Raw genomic sequence first — 18,999 nt, 5'->3', positions numbered from 1 at the left:
TCTCCTAGAACATCAATACACATATCTCCATCACAAGTACGAAATCCTCCTCTCCCACAAAGGCTATCAGTTCTCCTCTCCTCCCTGCAGGTATGCTGGCTCTCGTTGATTTGGTACTTCACTTTTGACATGTGCTTGTGGAGAATGGGAGAGAAACAACAACTATTTTTTATTTGTATTTGAACTAATTTGATTCTTCTCCTAGGGATTGCTAGATCGCGGTTGGATATATGGGGAAAGGATAACACCAAGTTTCGTCGATGCTTTGAATGGGTATCCTCATGTCGCTAGGGAAGATATTCTGAGAAAGGTTAGCATGTTGATGTCCTTTTTGTGTCACATATGCAGTTACATGCATGCTAATGTTCAAGCTGGGAGAGGTGTTATAGCTACACTTGCTAAATAAGAGTTTCAGTTAAGGTTATATACTCCCTCCATTTCTTTTTAGTCTGCATATAACTTTTGTCTGAAGTCAAAGTATCTCTATTTTGACCAAACTTATAGGAAAAAGTATCAATATTTACAAGGCCAAAGGAATATCTTTAGATCATTATGGAATGTAGTTTCATATTATGTATAGTTGGTATTGTAGATGTTGATATTTTTTTATACAAATTTGGTCAAACTTTGTGAAGTTTGACTCGACACAAATCTTATATGCGGAGTAAAATGGAACGGAGGGATTACATTAGACATGTCATAGTGAGTAGGCACTAATTGTTGTGAGCCAAGTGTTATAACAAGTGGCTAGACATGAAATGACCAAATAAGATGAAGGAAATTCAGAGTATAGGGATGATATTATATGAGACATCAGGAGCAATCTAGGCACATTGCTTATGCTTAGGTTCTTCATCGGCCACATTTATGAACTTCCATGTGAGGGTTTGGCCTACCACGTGAGATTATAACCGAGCTGGTAGTTGTGACAAGAAGGTGAATATCTAAGCTCGTTGTTGGCAATGTCTAATTAATGTTGGTTGCTCTTCAAAAACATATGATAAAGTGCACTATATTAATATCAAGATTATACTAAGTATTAACGAAAGAGGATACAACCTCCACCGAAGTCGCCATGGTGCGCAACATGTGGAGGACACCCCCGCGAGAGCTTCGTATAGAACCAAGAGTCACGGACATCAAGTTGGCCTCCTGAGTTTCAGGAGGTCACCACGTATTAGCCACAGATCCACTAGGAATGTCAGTCCGCCACCACTAGTGGCAACCAGTCCTAAATCATTGAATACCCGGCCATAGGGGTGGCCTGTCCATCGCTATGATCAAATTTTTTTGCATGTTGGTGCAAGTTTTCTTTCCGTGCTTATTTAGGTGATGTAAACTATATTAATCAGACACGAGTTTTCGGATTAGACCTTCCCCGGTAATCGTTACGCAGAATCACAAGTTCACCCTTGGAACACAAACATATACCAATGTGCAATCAGTATTTTAGGTTGCACACGAGCACTTTGTGCTTCTTGCAAAGGAAAGGTAGCATCTGCATCATGACTTAAACCCAAGGCAATGGACTGAAAGCAAATGGTAAAAAGTGCAATAATCATATAGAAGTGAGCATCCATCGCTAGCAACGTAGCATATGACTTATATACTTAACTCTCGAGCGAAAACATTTGGTTCATATAAAAAAACTCAACAAACAAGGCACTAATACCCAATATCACCAGTCGAAGTAAGAATGATGAAACACCAGTCACTCATAGTCGTCCATATATAATAGATACTTCAAGGCACATCAAACTAGAACTTCCCTCTGATTAATTGAAAGAAGCAGTGCATTATATGGCCATATGGAATAATGCATTTCATCATCATCTCCTTCTAGCATCCTCCAGTCACCTTAATCTTCCCCGTCCACTGGTACAAACACGCGATATGCCTTAGATATTTGGAGCCCATGATGAGGACACAATAGTGAACTATGCATTACACATGAGAAGGCAGTCTTGAGTTTCATCAATACAGAACGTGGTACACTCTAGACGGTTAGTGCCAGTAGAGGCCAATCAAATTTAGTTATAGATAATGACAAAGCTTTCTGTTCGGATGAGGGGTGCCCACTACTACGTGGCCAGGTTGCATATATAGTTGTCGACGATGACCATGTCGTCACATGAGGCATGGACATTGAATTTAGCAAAAGAGTTCATAGTACCCAAATATTAGTTAGGATCGATCTTCGAAGTCTGGACACAACTTGGCGCACCAGAGCCGGACAACTTGAACATAGGGGATGTGGTCATCAATGCCATTGATAGTTTGGTACAACCTGATTAAGGGGAGTTCCTGCTGGCGTCGATGATGGTCAAGGAGGAACGCGGGGTTAATATAAAGGCAAGTAGGCACCAGGACACCGGCAGATACCGCGACAGTAGAGCACGGACTTGGATGGGAGACGGGCCAATATGTCTTTCAGGAGTTGGATCTTTGTTCTTCTCAAAAGACAGGAGTAGACGGTTCCCACGAAGGCGTTGAGGAGTCGACATAACAAGTGCGAGGGACAGTGCTGCTATGCTGCTGCATGCATGGTCGACAACTATGAAAGCGTCCACCCGATGTTGCAATCGTCGATGGTCGAACTGCAACCTGCAGTGTGACCGTGTTGCGACTGTCAACAACGGAGCAGCAACCAGCAGCGGCCGTGCTGCGGGTGTGGATGGCGGAAATGCAAACCAGCTGCAAGGGTGTCCGCAAGATGCGGCCGTCAACAAAAAAGCGGGCAACCGTGAAAGATGGTGCTGCAAGCAGTCACGGCCAAGTTGCATGGCCACGGGACGACGAGACGGCGAGCTGGTGAAGTGAGACAGAAGGGGCGTTGTGAGTGTTTCCCTCTCTTGCATACGCATGTTTGGTCTTGGACGGACACGATCCAATGGCTGCACCTGGATATCGGACGGCACAGCAGGTGACCGATGGGAGTCGACAAACGCCTAAGCGTAGAAACGGAAAAAAAAAACGCTCTCCCGAGTCCCGACCTCCTCCGTGGCCTCTCGGGGCTCCCCGGAGAAGCACTCTCTCTCCCCACTTTCTCCGGGCGGCGGCGATCCGTTCCCCGTCGACGGACCACGCCGACGGTCGCCTCCGGGAAGCTCGTTCCGCCACCGCGCCGCGGCCGCCGCATGACACGTTCGTCCCTCCCTTGATTTTCTCTCAGATCGAACAAAGCAGAGAGGTCTGGGAGAGGGGTGCTGATTAGTGTAGTCTGTGATTCAGAGAGTGCTTGCTGCTGCTGCCGCGATTTGTGCTTGCTGATTATACAGTGATTGAGTGCTGCTATTTGTATTGTACTGATTGATGTTATTGTTGCTATCCGATGCACATTCTTGTCATGGAAAATCATTTGATTCACTGCTGTACCAACATTTATGTAGCTGAAGTGTGCATCTTCAGAAAAAACTTGATTCTACTTTGGTACAGATCTAATTACTTTGGTACAAATGGCGGTGAAGACAGATCTGGATTTGGGAGAACGAAAGACCAAAGGAATCCTTCCTTCTCATCACTCTACATCATACACCCATGATTTCACAACTTATCATCTAAATGTAGTTTCCTGTATAGCTTTCCTATCTGAATGAACGTGTAATTTGTGAATGGAGTGGAAATTGCTGAATATTCTCACTTGTGCTCGCCATAGTCACAAATATGTGTAATTGTTACTTCTAACATTTATGATAGAGTATTCTCTATCGTTCTCTTGCGTCTTAGTTATAGTACATTTTCTTTGCAGGTATATTTGCCCCTGCTGCCAAAACAATGTTATTCAGTTTACTTCTACTGTCACATGATCATTGATCTATCATCTAAATTGCTGAAAAAGATAATAGCCAAAATGGGCGTCTCAAAGGAAACACGATAGTACTTTGGTGGAGTTTTTGCATTTATGTGTTTTACTGTTTGTGAGGTGGCCTGTTTCCTGTTATTCTACTAATAATATAATACATACTAACTTTTGCATCTTTTTAGTTGATCATCGGATGGAGCAGCGGCAATCAGTCACCATGTTGAAGCTGGACAGTAGCGGTGTGACCGTCCTCGACGACTTGCCAGAGTCCATCATCGCCGGGGAGATACTCATCAGGTTGCCGGCAGAGGACATCCTTCGCTGCCGTACTGTGTGCAAGTTGTGGTGCCATGCCACCTCCGCCCACGACTTCCTTCTCGCTCACCACCGTCGCCAGCCCTCGCTCCTTCTCATCAGTTGCCTCAACCGTGATGACAGATTCTGTGACGGCCATCTCTGCGTCTTCTGCGGCGACCATGCTGGGGCTACCGGCCGCAAGCTCTGCCGGCCCATCCTCTGGTACGCAGGATGTAGGCAGCCTTGCTATCCAGGCTGCCTGTGATGGCCTCCTCCTCGTCTCTTACAAAGATAATGGCAGACGCTTCGATATCTGCAATCCAACGACCCGCCAACGTGCTCCCCTGTTGCTGCTTCCTGGACCAAGATGTCGTGCTTCAGCTAAAAGCATTCGCATAGCAGGATTCTACCAGCATTGCCCGTCCAAAGAATACCGTGTGCTCTACTCAATCTAGACAAGGAATGGGAATGGTTTCGCTTTCACGACTGATTTCTACATCCTCTCAGTGGGGTCTGATGAGCCTAGGCCCATAGGACATCCACCTATGGGACAAGGCCGACTGGATGGACTGACCTATTCGTCTAATGTATCTGTTCTCCACCGCAACAGCCTGCATTGGGGACTAGAACGGTACCACTCTGACATCAGCAAAATTCTAGTGTTCGACGCTGCTGAGGAGACATTTAGGTGGATGAGCCGTCCCACCGGGATGAGCTTTTGGACACTGTTGTTGGAGATTGACAGTGTGCTTGCTATGTGCACCAGTTACAATGGCATTGTTGTAGATATACACATGATGCAGGACTATGAGGCTGAGGTCTGGGCCTTCAAGTACCGGATTGACCTGTCGGCGCTGAAGGCGTCCCTACCGCTTGATCTAAGGGTGAGATGTTTGCGCAAGATTGCTACGCTCGACAAGCATGAGTTGCTCATTGAGCTAGATGTTGGGCATCTTGTGCACTGTGATATTGATGGCAAGTTTCTGGGACACGTGAAATGGAGTGTGAGGAAAGCCGTGTGCACATTACACCTTATCGCTTCCAGGAGAATATCATTCCACTTCCGTTCTTGGAGATGCAAGATGATTATGTGATGCCAGAAGCAGAAGATGATGATGAGATCCATTATTTCATCTGGCCATATCCATAGAGCGCACTTATGTAATATCCTAAAATCCTAGTCCAGGTTTGTTGTGCCCTTGCAGTACTTATGCTATGCTATCTAGTAGGTTCCGTTTAACTGGGCATTTGGACTGGTAACGGTAGCATCTTTGCTATAAGCTATCTACACATGATAAATGTCATGAACTATTGATAGTCTATTCTATAGAAATGTTGCACTTGTTTCATTCTGGTCTATGGCTAATTTTACTGATCTTAATTACTGTTAGGAGCTAGGGTTTTGCCGGTTCTAGGGCGGAGATTGTAGGGGAAAGATGGAGGAAGACGAGGTCGAGGGCACGGCGGCTGGGCGCCGTCCTTGCGTGGTGGAGAAGAGGCGGCGGCGGCGCAAGAGGCGGCTAGGGTTAGGTCTCCCGGCTCCCTGAGGGAAGCCGAGCAAATATGATTGCTTCTTGCTTGATTAGATTGATACATCTCCTCTCCCTATGTAGAGAGGTTTACTTGACTCCTAAGCAAATGACCCTAATAACAATAAGATAATTGGGCTAAGCCCCTAATAACGATAAGATAACTTGGGCCACAGCCCACTGGGCTAAGCCCCTAATATGCCGGTCATAACACTTCTCCCCGCCTGCACAAACAGCTCGTTAGCTGTAAGGCGGGGAAGCACTTGCTGAACTCCTCGAGGTGATCAACCAGCGTCAAACACCTCCGCGACAGCTGGGGCGGCCAGGTCGTCGAGCCCGGCGGCGACGGCGTCCTCCTCAATGTAGTCTGCAGCCTCCAGGTAGAAGAGTCGGGGGCAGACATGGCCAGGCATGTAGGTCTCGTCGCAGTTGAAGCAGAACCCTTGGCGGCGACGCTCAAGTAGCACGGCCGAGGTGAGCCGGCGGAACGGGCGTGCCGCGTCGCGGCAAGGGGTGCCGCGGAAGCCTGAGCAGGCTGACCCTGCGCGGGAACATCCGGCCAGGGTGGCGGCCCAGCGGCCCGGGACGGTGATGCCTGCTGGATGGCCACCGCGCGGCGCTCGAACGCGCGGGCGTTGTACATGGCCATCTGGATGTCCTGGGGTCCCTGCAGCTCGACGTCCATGCGGATATGATCTGGCAGACCGTCGACGAAGAGTTCGGCCCGCTGGTGAGGCGTCACGCGGGACGCGTGGCACGCCAGGGCCTGAAAGCGGTCGGTGTAGTCCTGCACCGTAGAGGTGAAGGGAAGGCGGCCCAACTCCGCCAGCCGGCTCCCACGTATCGGCAGTCCGAATCGAAGGAGGCAGAACTCGCGAAAACGCTCCCATGGGGGCATGCCGCCCTCGTCCTGCTCGAGGGCATAGTACCACGTCTGTGCGGCGTCGCGGAGGGGATAAGAGGTGAGCCAGGTGCGGTCTGGCGCGAGTGTCCGTTGCCCCCGAAAGAACTGCTTGCACTGGTTGAGCCAGTTGAGAGGGTCCTCGGCGCCGTCGTAGGTGGCGAAGGCGAGCTTGGCAAAGCGCGGCGATGTCTGAGCATGACCGCCGTGAGGGTACGACTTGGCGGTATAGAGCAGCGAAGAGGAGGGCGTTGGTCGGTATGCACAGGTGGTCCGCAGGAAAGCGGTGGCCCGTCGAAGCCAGCGTGGAAACCCGCGGAGCCGGAGGGCCCGTCATACGGCAGGGAGGGCGCCGACTGGTCCGCGGCCATGGTTGTAGACTAGCAGCGGTGACGTCCCGACCAACCAGGCCGGAAGCTCGTTGATCAAAGATGGTTATGTGCTCGTTGATCAAAGATGGTTATGTTTCCTAGCCATAGAAATGAGTTGTCATTTGATTAACGGGATCACATCATTAGGAGAATGATGTGATTGACTTGACCCATTCCGTTAGCTTAGCACACGATCGTTTAGTATTCTGCTATTGGTTTCTCCATGACTTATACATGTTCCTATGACTATGAGATTATGCAACTCCCGTTTACCGGAGGAACACTTTGTGTGCTACCAAACGTCACAACGTAACTGGGTGATTATAAAGGTGCTCTACGGGTGTCTCCGAAGGTACTTGCTGGGTTGGCGTATTTCGAGATTAGGATTTGTCACTCCGATTGTCGGAGAGGTATCTCTGGGCCCACTCGGTAATGCACATCATAAGCCTTGCAAGAATTGCAACTCATGAGTTAGTTGCGGGATGATGTATTACGGAACGAGTAAAGAGACTTGCCAGTAACGAGATTGAACTAGGTATTGAGATACCGACGATCGAATCTCGGGCAAGTAACATACCGATGACAAAGGGAACAACGTATGTTGTTATCCGGTCTGACCGATAAAGATCTTCGTAGAATATGTGGGAGCCAATATGAGCATCCAGGTTCCGCTATTGGTTATTGACCGGAGATGTGTCTCGGTCATGTCTACATAGTTGTCGAACCCGTAGGGTCCGCACGCTTAAAGTTTCGATGACGGTTATATTATGAGTTTATGAGTTTTGATGTACCGAAGGTTGTTCGGAGTCCCGGATGTGATCACGGACATGACGAGGAATCTCGAAATGGTCGAGACATAAAGATTGATATATTGGAAGCCTATATTTGGATATCGGAAGTGTTCCGGGTAAAATCGGGATTTTACTGGAGTACCGGGGGTTACCGGAACCCCCCCCCCCCGGGGGGGGGCTTAATGGGCCTACATGGGCCTTAGTGGAAATAGAGGCAGCAAGGGGAGTGTGGGGCGCCCCCCCCCAAGGCCCAAACCGAATTGGTTTAGGGCAAGGGGGGCCGGCCCCCTCTTTCCTTCTCCTGCTCTCCCTTTCCTTCCCCTCTCCTACTCCTACTAGGAATAGGAGGAGTCCTACTCCTAGTGGGAGTAGGACTCCCCCTTGGCGCGCCTCTCCCTGGCCGGCCGCCTCCTCCCCTTGCTCCTTTATATACGTGGGCAGGGGCACCCCATAGACACAACAATTGATCTCTTGATCTCTTAGCCGTGTGTTGTGCCCCCTCCACCATAATCCACCTCGATAATATCGAGCTTAGGCGAAGCCCTGCGTCGGTAGAACATCACCATCGTCACCACGCCGTCATGCTGACGGAACTCTCCCTCAAAGCTCGGCTAGATCGGAGTTCGAGGGACGTCATCGAGTTGGACGTGTGCTGAACTCGGAGGTGTCATGCGTTCGGTACTTGATCGGTCGGATCGTGAAGACGTATGACTACATCAACCGTGTTGTGCTAACGCTTCCGCTTTCGGTCTACGCGGGTACGTGGACAACACTCTCCCCTCTCGTTGCTATGCATCACCATGATCCTATGTGTGCGTAGTAAATTTTTTGAAATTACTACGTTCCCCAACAGTGGTATCAGAGCATGGTTTTATGCATAGATGTTATATGCACGAGTAGAACACAAGTGAGTTGTGGGCGATACAAGTCATACTGCTTACCAGCATGTCATACTTTGATTCGGCGGTATTGTTGGATGAAGCGGCCCGGACCGACATTACGCGTACGCTTACGCGAGACTGGTTCTACCGATGTGCTTTGCACACAGGTGGCTGGCGGGTGTCAGTTTCTCCAACTTTAGTTAAACCGAGTGTGGCTACGCCCGGTCCTTGAGAAGGTTAAAATAACACTAACTTGACAAACTATCGTTGTGGTTTTGATGCGTAGGTAAGAACGGTTCTTGCTCAGCCCGTAGCAGCCACGTAAAACTTGCAACAACAAAGTAGAGGACGTCTAACTTGTTTTTGCAGGGCATGTTGTGATATGATATGGTCAAGGCATGATGCTATATTTTATTGTATGAGATGATCATGTTTTGTAACCGAGTTATCGGCAACTGGCAGGAGCCATATGGTTGTCGCTTTATTGTATGCAATGCAAACGCCCTGTAATGCTTTACTTTATCACTAAGCGGTAGCGACAGTCGTAGAAGCATAAGTTGGCGAGACGACAATGATGCTACGATGGAGATCAAGGTGTCGCGCCGGTGACGATGGTGATCATGACGGTGCTTCGGAGATGTAGATCACAAGCACAAGATGATGATGGCCATATCATATCACTTATATTGATTGCATGTGATGTTTATCTTTTATGCATCTTATCTTGCTTTGATTGACGGTAGCATTATAAGATGATCTCTCACTAAATTATCAAGGTATAAGTGTTCTCCCTGAGTATGCACCATTGCGAAAGTTCTTTGTGCTGAGACACCACGTGATGATCGGGTGTGATAGGCTCTATGTTCAAATACAACGGGTGCAAAACAGTTGCACACGCGGAATACTCAGGTTAAACTTGACGAGCCTAGTATATAACAGATATGGCCTCGGAACACTGAGACCGAAAGGTCGAGCATGAATCATATAGTAGATATGATCAACATAGTGATGTTCACCATTGAAACTACTCCATCTCACGTGATGATCGGACATGGTTTAGTTGATATGGATCACGTGATCACTTAGAGGATTAGAGGGATGTCTATCTAAGTGGGAGTTCTTCAAGTAATATGATTAACTGAACTTTAATTTATCATGAACTTAGTCCTGGTAGTATTAGCATATCTACGTTGTAGATCAATAGCTCGCGTTTAGGTCTCCTGTTTTATTTTTTGACATGTTCCTAGAGAAAACTAAGTTGAAAGATGTTAGTAGCAATGATGCGGATTGGATCCGTGATCTGAGGATTATCCTCATTGCTGCACAGAAGAATTATGTCCTTGATGCACCGCTAGGTGAGAGACCTATTGCAGGAGCAAATGCAGACGTTATGAACGTTTTGACAAAGCTTGGTATGATAACTACTTGATAGTTTTGTGCACCATGCTTTACGGCTTAGAACCGGGACTTCAAAAATGTTTTGAATGCCACGGAGCATATAAGATGTTCCAAGAGTTGAAATTGGTATTTCATACTCATGCCCGTGTCGAGAGGTATGAGACCTCAGACAGTACTTTGCCTACAAGATGGAGGAGAATAGCTCAACCCGTGAGCATGTGCTCAGATTGTCTGGGTACTACAATTGCTTGAATCAAGTGGGAGTTAATCTTTCAGATAAGAAAGTAATTGACAAAGTCTCTAGTCACCATCACCAAGTTAGTAGAACTTCGTGATGAACTATAATATGCAAGGGATGACGAAAACAATTCCCAAGCTCTTTGCGATGCTAAAATCGGCGAAGGTAGAAATCAAGAAAAACATCAAGTGTTGATGGTTGACAAGACCACTAGTTTCAAGAGAAAGAGCAAAGGGAAGAAGGGGAACTTCAAGAAGAACGGCAAGCAAGTTGCTGCTCAAGTGAAGAAGCATAAGTCTGGACCTAAGCTTGAGACTAAGTACTTCTACTGCAAAAGGACTGGTCACTAGAAGCGGAACCACCCCAAGTATTTGGTGGATAAGAAGGATGGCAAAGTGAACAAAGGTATATTTGATATACATGGTATATTTGATATACATGTTATTGTGTACTTTACTAGTGTTTATAGCAACCCCGCGGTATTTGATACTAGTTCAGTTGCTAAGAGTAGTAACTCGAAACGGGAGTTGCAGAATGAACAGAAACTAGTTAAGGGTGAAGTGACGATGTGTGTTGGAAGCAGTTCCAAGATTGATATGATCATCATCGCACACTCCCTATACTTTCGGGATTAGTGTTGAAATAAGTGTTATTTGGTGTTTGCGTTGAGCATGAATATGATTTGATCATGTTTATTGCAGTACGATTATTCATTTAAGTTAAAAAACAATTGTTGTTCTGTTTACATGAATAAAACCTTCTATGGTCATACACACCAACGAAAATGGTTTGTTGGATCTCGATCGTAGTGATACACATATTCATAATATTGAAGCCAAAAGATGCAAAGTTAATAATGATAGTGCACCTTATTTGTGGCACTGCCATTTAGGTCATATTGGTGTAAAGCGCATGAAGAAACTCCATGCTGATGGAATTTTGGAATCACTTGATTGTGAATCACTTGATGCTTCCGAACCATGCCCTATGTGTAAGATGACTAAAACTCCGTTTTCCGGAACAATGGAGCGAGCAACAGATTTGTTGGAAATCATACATACTGATGTATATGGTCCGATGAATATTGAGGCTCGCGGCGGGTATCATTATTTTTCTGACCTTCACGGATGATTTGAGCAGATATGGGTATACCTACTTGATGAAACATAAGTCTGAAACATTTGAAAAGTTCAAAGAATTTCAGAGTGAAGTGGAAAATCATCGTGACAAGAAAATGAAGTTTCTACGATTTGATCACGGAGTCGAATATTTGAGTTACGAGTTTGGCCTTCAGTTAAAACAATGTGAAATAGTTTCACTACTCACGCCACCTGGAACACCATAGTGTAATGGTGTGTCCGAACATCGTAACCGTACTTTATTAGATATGGTGCGATCTATGATGTTTCTTACCGATCTACCACTATCGTTTTGGGGTTATGCATTAGAGACAGCTACATTCACGTTAAATAGGGCACCATCTAAATCCGTGGAGATGACACCGTATGAACTGCGGTTTGGCGAGAAACCTAAGCTGTCGTTTCTTAAAGTTTGGGGCTACGATGCTTATGTGAAAAAGTTTCAACCTGATAAGCTTGAACCCAAATCGGAGAAGTGCTTCTTCATAGGATACCCAAAATGTTGGGTACACCTTCTATCACATATCCGAAGGCAAGATCTTTGTTGCTGAGAATGGATCCTTTCTGGAGAAGGAGTTTCTCTCGAAAGAAGTGAGTGGGAGGAAAGTAGAACTTGATGAGGTAACTGTACCTGCTCCCTTATTGGAAAGTAGTTTATCACAGAAAATTATTCCTGTGACTCCTACACCAATTAGTGAGGAAGCTAATGATGATGATCATGTAACTTCAGATCAAGTTACTACCGAACCTCGTAGGTCAACCAGAATAAGATCCGCACCAAAGTGGTACGGTAATCCTGTTCTGGAGGTCATGTTACTTGACCATGACGAACCTATGAACTATGAGGAAGTGATGATGAGCCCAGATTCCGCGAAATGGCTTGAGGCCATGAAATCTGAGATGGGATCCATGTATAAGAACAAAGTGTGGACTTTGGTTGACTTGCCCGATGATCGGCAAGCCATAGAAAATAAATGGATCTTCAAGAGGAAGACGGACGCTGATAGTAGTGTTACTATCTACAAAGCTAGACTTGTCGAAAAAGGTTTTTGACAAAGTTCAAGGTGTTGACTACGATGAGATTTTCTCACTCATAGCGATGCTTAAGTCTGTCTGAATCATGTTAGCAAATTGCCACATTTTATGAAATCTCGCAAATGGATGTCAAAACTACATTCCTTAATGGATTTCTTAAAGAAGAGTTGTATATGATGCAACCAGAAGGTTTTGTCAGTCCTAAAGGTGCTAACAAAATATGCAAAGCTCCAGCGATCCATCTATGGACTGGTGCAAGCATCTCGGAGTTGGAATATACGCTTTGATAAGTTGATCAAAGCATATAGTTTTATACAGACTTGCGGTGAAGCATGTATTTACAAGAAAGTGAGTGGGAGCACTACAACATTTCTGATAAGTATATGTGAATGGCATATTGTTGATCGGAAATAATGTAGAATTATTCTGGAAAGCATAAAGGAGTGTTTGAAAGGAGTTTTTTCAAAGAACGACCTCGGTGAAGCTGCTTACATATTGAGCATCAAGATCTATAGAGATAGAACAAGACGCTTGATAAGATTTTCAATGAGTATGTACCTTGACAAGATTTTGAATTAGTTCAAGATGGAACAGTCAAAGAAGGAGTTCTTGCCTGTGTTACAAAGGTGTGAAGTTGAGTAAAGACTCAAACCCGACCACAGCAGAAAATAGAAAGAGAATGAAAAGTCATTCCCTATGCCTCAGTCATAGGTTCTATAAAGTATGCTATGCTGTGTACCAAACCTATTGTGTACCTCACCAAGAGTTTGACAAGAGGGTACAATAGTGATCTAGGAGTAGATCACTGGACAGCGGTCAAAATTATCCTTAGTGGAATAAGGATATGTTTCTCGATTATGGAGGTGAAAAAAGGTTCGTCGTAAATGGTTACGTCGATGCAAGCTTTGACACCGATCTGGATGACTCTAAGTCTCGATCTAGATACATATTGAAAGTGGGAGCTATTAGCTAGAGTAGCTTCGTGCAGAGCATTGTAAACATAGAAATTTGCAAAATACTTACGGATCTGAATTTGGCAGACCCGTTGACTAAATTTCTCTCACAAGCAAAACATGATCACTCTTTGGGTGTTAATCACATAGCGATGTGAACTAGATTTTTGACTCTAGTAAAGCCTTTGGGTGTTGGTCACATATCGATGTGAACTATGGGTGTTAACCAGATAAAGATGTGAACTATAGATGTTAAATCACATGGCGATGTGAACTTGATTATTGACTCTAGTGCAAGTGGGAGACTGAAGGAAATATGCCCTAGAGGCAATAATAAAGTTATTATTTATTTCCTTATATCATGATAAATGTTTATTATTCATGCTAGAATTGTATTAACCGGAAACATAATACATGTGTGAATACATAGACAAACAGAGTGTCACTAGTATGCCTCTACTTGACTAGCTCGTTGATCAAAGATGGTTATGTTTCCTAGCCATAGAAATGAGTTGTCATTTGATTAACGGGATCACATCATTAGGAGAATGATGTGATTGACTTGACCCATTCCGTTAGCTTAGCACACGATCGTTTAGTATTCTGCTATTGGTTTCTCCATGACTTATACATGTTCCTATGACTATGAGATTATGCAACTCCCGTTTACCGGAGGAACACTTTGTGTGCTACCAAACGTCACAACGTAACTCGGTGATTATAAAGGTGCTCTACAGGTGTCTCCGAAGGTACTTGTTGGGTTGGCGTATTTCGAGATTAGGATTTGTCACCCCGATTGTCGGAGAGGTATCTCTGGGCCCACTCGGTAATGCACATCAATATAAGCCTTGCAAGAATTGCAACTAATGAGTTAGTTGCGGGATGATGTATTACGGAATGAGTAAAGAGACTTGCCAGTAACGAGATTGAACTAGGTATTGAGATACCGACGATCGAATCTCGGGCAAGTAACATATCGATGACAAAGGGAACAACGTATGTTGTTATGCGGTCTGACCGATAAAGATCTTCGTAGAATATGTGGGAGCCAATATGAGCATCCAGGTTCCGCTATTGGTTATTGACTGGAGACGTGTCTTGGTCAGTCTACATAGTTCTCGAACCCGTAGGGTCCGCACGATTAAAGTTTCGATGACGGTTATATTATGAGTTTATGAGTTTTGATGTACCGAAGATTATTCGGAGTCCCGGATGTGATCACGGACATGACGAGGAGTCTTGAAATGGTCGAGACATAAAGATTGATATATTGGAAGCCTATATTTGGATATCGGAAGTGTTCCGGGTAAAATCGGGATTTTACCGGAGTACCGGGGGTTACCGGAACCCCCCCCCCCTCGGGGGGGGCTTAATGGGCCTACATGGGCCTTAGTGGAAATAGAGGGCAGCAACGGGAGTGTGGGGCGCGCCCCCTTCCTTCCTTCTCCTTCTCCCTTCCCTTCTCCTACTCCAACAAGGAAAGGAGGAGTCCTACTCCCGGTGGGAGTAGGACCCCCCCCTTGGCGCGCCCTCCTCCTAGGCCGGCCGCCTCCCCCCTTGCTCCTTTATATACGGGGGCAGGGGGCACCCCAAAGACACAACAATTGATCTCTTGATCTCTTAGCCGTGTGCGGTGCCCCCCTCCACCATAGTCCACCTCGATAATATCGTAGCGGTGCTTAGCCGAAGCCCTGCGTCGGTAGAACATCATCATCGTCACCACGCCGTCGTGCTGACTGAACTCTCCCTCAAAGCTCGGCTGGATCGGAGTTCGAGGGACGTCATCGAGCTGAACGTGTGCTGAACTCGGAGGTGCCGTACGTTCGGTACTTGGATCGGTCGGATCGTGAAGACGTACGACTACATCAACCGCGTTGTGATAACGCTTCCGCTTTCGGTCTACGAGGGTACGTGGACAACACTCTCCCCTCTCGTTGCTATGCATCACCATGATCTTGCGTGTGCGTAGAAATTTTTTGAAATTACTACGTTCCCCAACAGAACTGTCCGTGCCGGATATGATATGCACGTTTGTTAATGTGTGTCGTGTCCCGCCGGCTCTTTATGTGACTATTAGTGTACTTCAAAAATAACAAGGTACTCATTAATTGTTTCGTGTGTGTCGTCTCATCCTGAGATGCTTATGCAGGGTCAGGGTTGGAAAAGCTCCCGAGGAGAGGGAGATGAATCTGAACAGGATATCAGCTCTGGAATTGTCTGTCTGTGCTTATGCAGAGAAGAGGGATGGAATTGTTGTGTACCCAACCATTGCGACAAGTTTTGACTCGTTGGATGAAGCTTATGAATTCTATAATCTGTATTCGTGGGAGTGTGGGTTTGGTGTTAGACTTGCAAAGAGCAGATTGAATGTTGAAAGGAAGAGATGCATGCAAGAGATTGTGTGCGCTTGTGCGGTATGTTAATTGAACAACTGGCAAATTTATTCGCATCCTAAGCTGTCTGATTGTTCTGTCATTGTGGATCCTGTGCGACTGACGGCATTTCTTCTTGTCGTTTTATCTTTGCAGGGCAAACCCTTGAGGGAAAACAGCCGCTCGACCAGGTGCGGATGCAATGCCATGATTAGGCTGCTGCGGTCGAATGACAAGGGCTGGTATATAGCAGAACACAAGGATGATCATAACCACCCGTTGTCGTTGACCTGTGGCCAGAAAATGCATTGGAAGTCGCATAAGCATATAGACAGATACACAAAAGATCTAGTGAAACAGCTGAGAGACAACAATGTGGGGCTGGGGAAAGTGTTCAGCATTGTTGGAAGTTTTTTCGGGACAGTGGATAAAGTGTCATTTACCAAGAGGTCTTTGAAGACTCTGTGCCGAAAGTTGAATAGAGAACAGTCTGACATGGATGCAGTCAAGACGATGGCGATTCTAGCTGAAATGAAAGCTAACGATCTTGACTTCAATTACACGGTGCAAGTGGATGGGGAGAACAGGGTAAAGACACTAATGTGGGTAACAAGCAGAGGTTTTGACCAGTACAGGTGTTTCGGAGATGCAATCACATTTGATACAACTTACCGTACTAATCTTTATGACATGCCGTTTGGGTTGTTTGTTGGTGTAAACAACCACTTCCAAAGCATAATTTTTGGTGGTGCCATGATGAGGGATGAGAAGGAGGACACGTTCAAGTGGATTTTTAAAGAGTTCATCCGTATGGTGGGCGGGAAACACCCACAGACAATCCTAACTGGTTAGTATCCCTCTCGAGCTCTGTTTTTTTGCCACTGGATACATGCAGCTGTTTCTGTTGTACAGATAGTAGAGTTCTAACCAACTGATTGTGGGTTCGACTGTAACAATGCGGATCAAGCACGTGCGATGGAGCTGGCTATTGAGGCTGAACTACCAAACACAGTACACCGTTGGTGCAAGTGGCATGTTCTGAAGAAAGCAAAGGAGTCGATGGGTGTGCTGTGGAGCAAGAACAGTGACTTTAAGATGGAGTTCCACAAGCTAGTCCATCACATGATCACAGAGGAAGAATTTGAAGCTGGTTGGCAGCAGATGCTGGAAAGGTACTCCCTGAAGAAGCATCCATTCTTGACGCAGATATATGAGGTGCGCCATAAGTGGGCAAAGCCATATTTTAGAGGAGTGCTTTGTGCGAAAATGACTAGCACACAGCGGAGCGAGAGTGCAAATCACATGTTGAAAGGTTACGTGCCGCCAGGGTGTCCTATGCACCTGTTTTTGAAACAATTTGAGAAACTCCAATTTGACAGGGAGTCGGAGCAGAGCTTCCAAGAGAAGAGAGCATTGCTGGTAATTGTTCCCTTTGCAGATGCTACAGATTTTGTGCATGTTCTGTCTCATGATAAAGATTTTGCCAATTACTAATATGTGGTGTGTTTGTTTTGCAGAGTGGTGTGTCGCTTAGAAATAACCTGCCATTAGAAAGGCATGCTAGCAAGGTGTACACGAGAGCTATGTTTGAGAAGTTCGGTGAAGAGCTGTATAAGTGTGGTGCACATGTATTGGATGAGATTGTACCAAGGAAGGTTTACAGATCAACACATGTAGATGCTGCAGCAAGAGAGAAATGGAGTAAGGTTGAGTTCACAATCGAAGTGGATGATGAAGAGAGTTTTTTCAGTTGTGAGTGCGGCATGTTTGAACACGCTGGGTTGGTTTGTTGCCATGCATTGCAGGTCAACATTTTCATCTGATTCGTACTCAGTTTGTTCACGATGAACAGATGATAGGGGAATGAAAATAATTTGCTGTTTGCTATGCAGGTTATGGTCCACTTCCGCCTGTCGAAGATACCAGAGAAGCATATAATGAAACGCTGGACAAGAGATGCAAATGATGTTCTCCCTGCACATTTGGTCCGATACCAGAAAGACAGAGGGCCTCCTTCCAGCGATACATTCAGACATCACACAATGTACACGAAGGCACTAGAGTGTGTGCTGCTTGGCGATAGCAATGTTAAGTGCTATGATGTTTTTATGACCATGATGAAGGAGGTCCAAGCCACTCTGTTACCATTAAGCGCCGAAAAGGACGGGATGGGGCTAGCAGAAAGGGAGCAACAAAATCAGGTTTTAGTTCAGGAGCACCCAGGGGCGCTTCAGGTAGAAGGGGGCAGCACAAGGCCTGCTTGTGATGGTGAAACAAGTTGTTCAGGGATCATTGGGCAGCAGAATAAACGCCCGAGAGGGAGACCGACAACTAGCCGAGACAAAGCTCCGTATGAGCAACATTTGAAGAGATCATGGTTTTGTACTATCTGCACGGGGCAAGGGCACAAGTGCACCGCTTGCCCTGAGAGAGGCGATGTGCCGAAAATGCCAAGGAAATTGCCGAAGTGTACAAATTGTGGTGTGCTTGGGCATCGTCGCAATGCTTGTGGCACGAAGAAGTCTGGACCTTTTGAACCCAACTTTCTCTGAGGAACTTAGTATGTTGGCTGTGTGGATACTGTTTTCATTACCAGGGATGACTTATTATGAATTTGTGATGGGATCGTTGACATCCTGTTGACAATTTAGAATTTGTTTTAATGCTTCAAACGTTGGTTTTATTTGAGACACTGATTTTTTTTCATGTTTGTGTTGGTTTCATCCGAGACACTGTTTTGTTTGCATGGGTGTGCTGGGGACTGTGTTGGATCGATCACCGGGATGATGTTTAGATGAGCTTGCATTTTTTGTTGGCTTCGATTGTGACCGTTGCAACAAATGTGTGTCAAACGGTCCAGCCTGGCCTAAAAAAATGCAAATCCAAGAACTCTGATCTCGTAAATCTATGGCTCCCATGTGTACATGACGATGAATCTTGACAGGTAGGCAAAGGGACGTGCGACGGTGAACGACGAGTTGACAGGGCCACGATCATAGCTTTGACTAGGCCCATTCACTACCTCACGGGTGAGCACGCCTGGTCTGACGGAGACAGATGTGCCTGGCGAATGGTACATGCATCGAATGGCCGCGCCCTCTCTCGATTGGCGAATTGTTAACTACAAGAACAGGTATGGCATGAGATGAAATTTGGTTGGCCGTGGCATCAGGCTATGTTTTTCGTTAGAAAAAACAAAATCGCCAGAGATGGATATTTGCTCCGCGCGTGATTATTTGTTTTCTCCGGAACAATAGATAAAAAAAATTGACCAATTTTTTTTGGGGTGAGT

General features: G+C 45.9%; 1 protein-coding gene across 1 annotated transcript; it reads left to right on the top strand.

Annotated features, from left to right (window-relative positions):
* Window positions 1-10,158: 10,158 nt before the first annotated feature.
* On the top strand, window positions 10,159-18,295 carry LOC123172251 (protein FAR1-RELATED SEQUENCE 5). Its single transcript, XM_044589252.1, has 8 exons — window positions 10,159-10,254; window positions 10,415-10,550; window positions 11,101-11,308; window positions 15,485-15,749; window positions 15,864-16,295; window positions 16,689-16,879; window positions 17,185-17,512; window positions 17,600-18,295. Exons 1-8 carry the CDS (start codon window positions 10,159-10,161, stop codon window positions 18,257-18,259), a joined length of 2,316 nt encoding a protein of 771 aa, XP_044445187.1. The 3' UTR covers window positions 18,260-18,295.
* Window positions 18,296-18,999: the final 704 nt, after the last annotated feature.

Source organism: Triticum aestivum, unplaced genomic scaffold, assembly GCF_018294505.1.
Source record: "Triticum aestivum cultivar Chinese Spring unplaced genomic scaffold, IWGSC CS RefSeq v2.1 scaffold128631, whole genome shotgun sequence".
Classification (NCBI taxonomy): Eukaryota; Viridiplantae; Streptophyta; class Magnoliopsida; order Poales; family Poaceae; genus Triticum; species Triticum aestivum.
Note: the sequence above shows the minus strand (reverse complement) of the source record. Positions and strands in the feature narration are given on the sequence as shown.

Bases quoted from the DNA above. Each gene is read 5' to 3' on its own strand.
- LOC123172251 (XM_044589252.1), top strand. From the start codon at position 10,159: ATGGAGGAGAATAGCTCAACCCGTGAGCATGTGCTCAGATTGTCTGGG. The intron at 10,255-10,414 runs GTAATTGACAAA...ATGGTTGACAAG, and splicing joins TTAATCTTTCAGATAAGAAA to ACCACTAGTTTCAAGAGAAA. The intron at 10,551-11,100 runs GTCACTAGAAGC...ACTGCCATTTAG, and splicing joins CTTCTACTGCAAAAGGACTG to GTCATATTGGTGTAAAGCGC.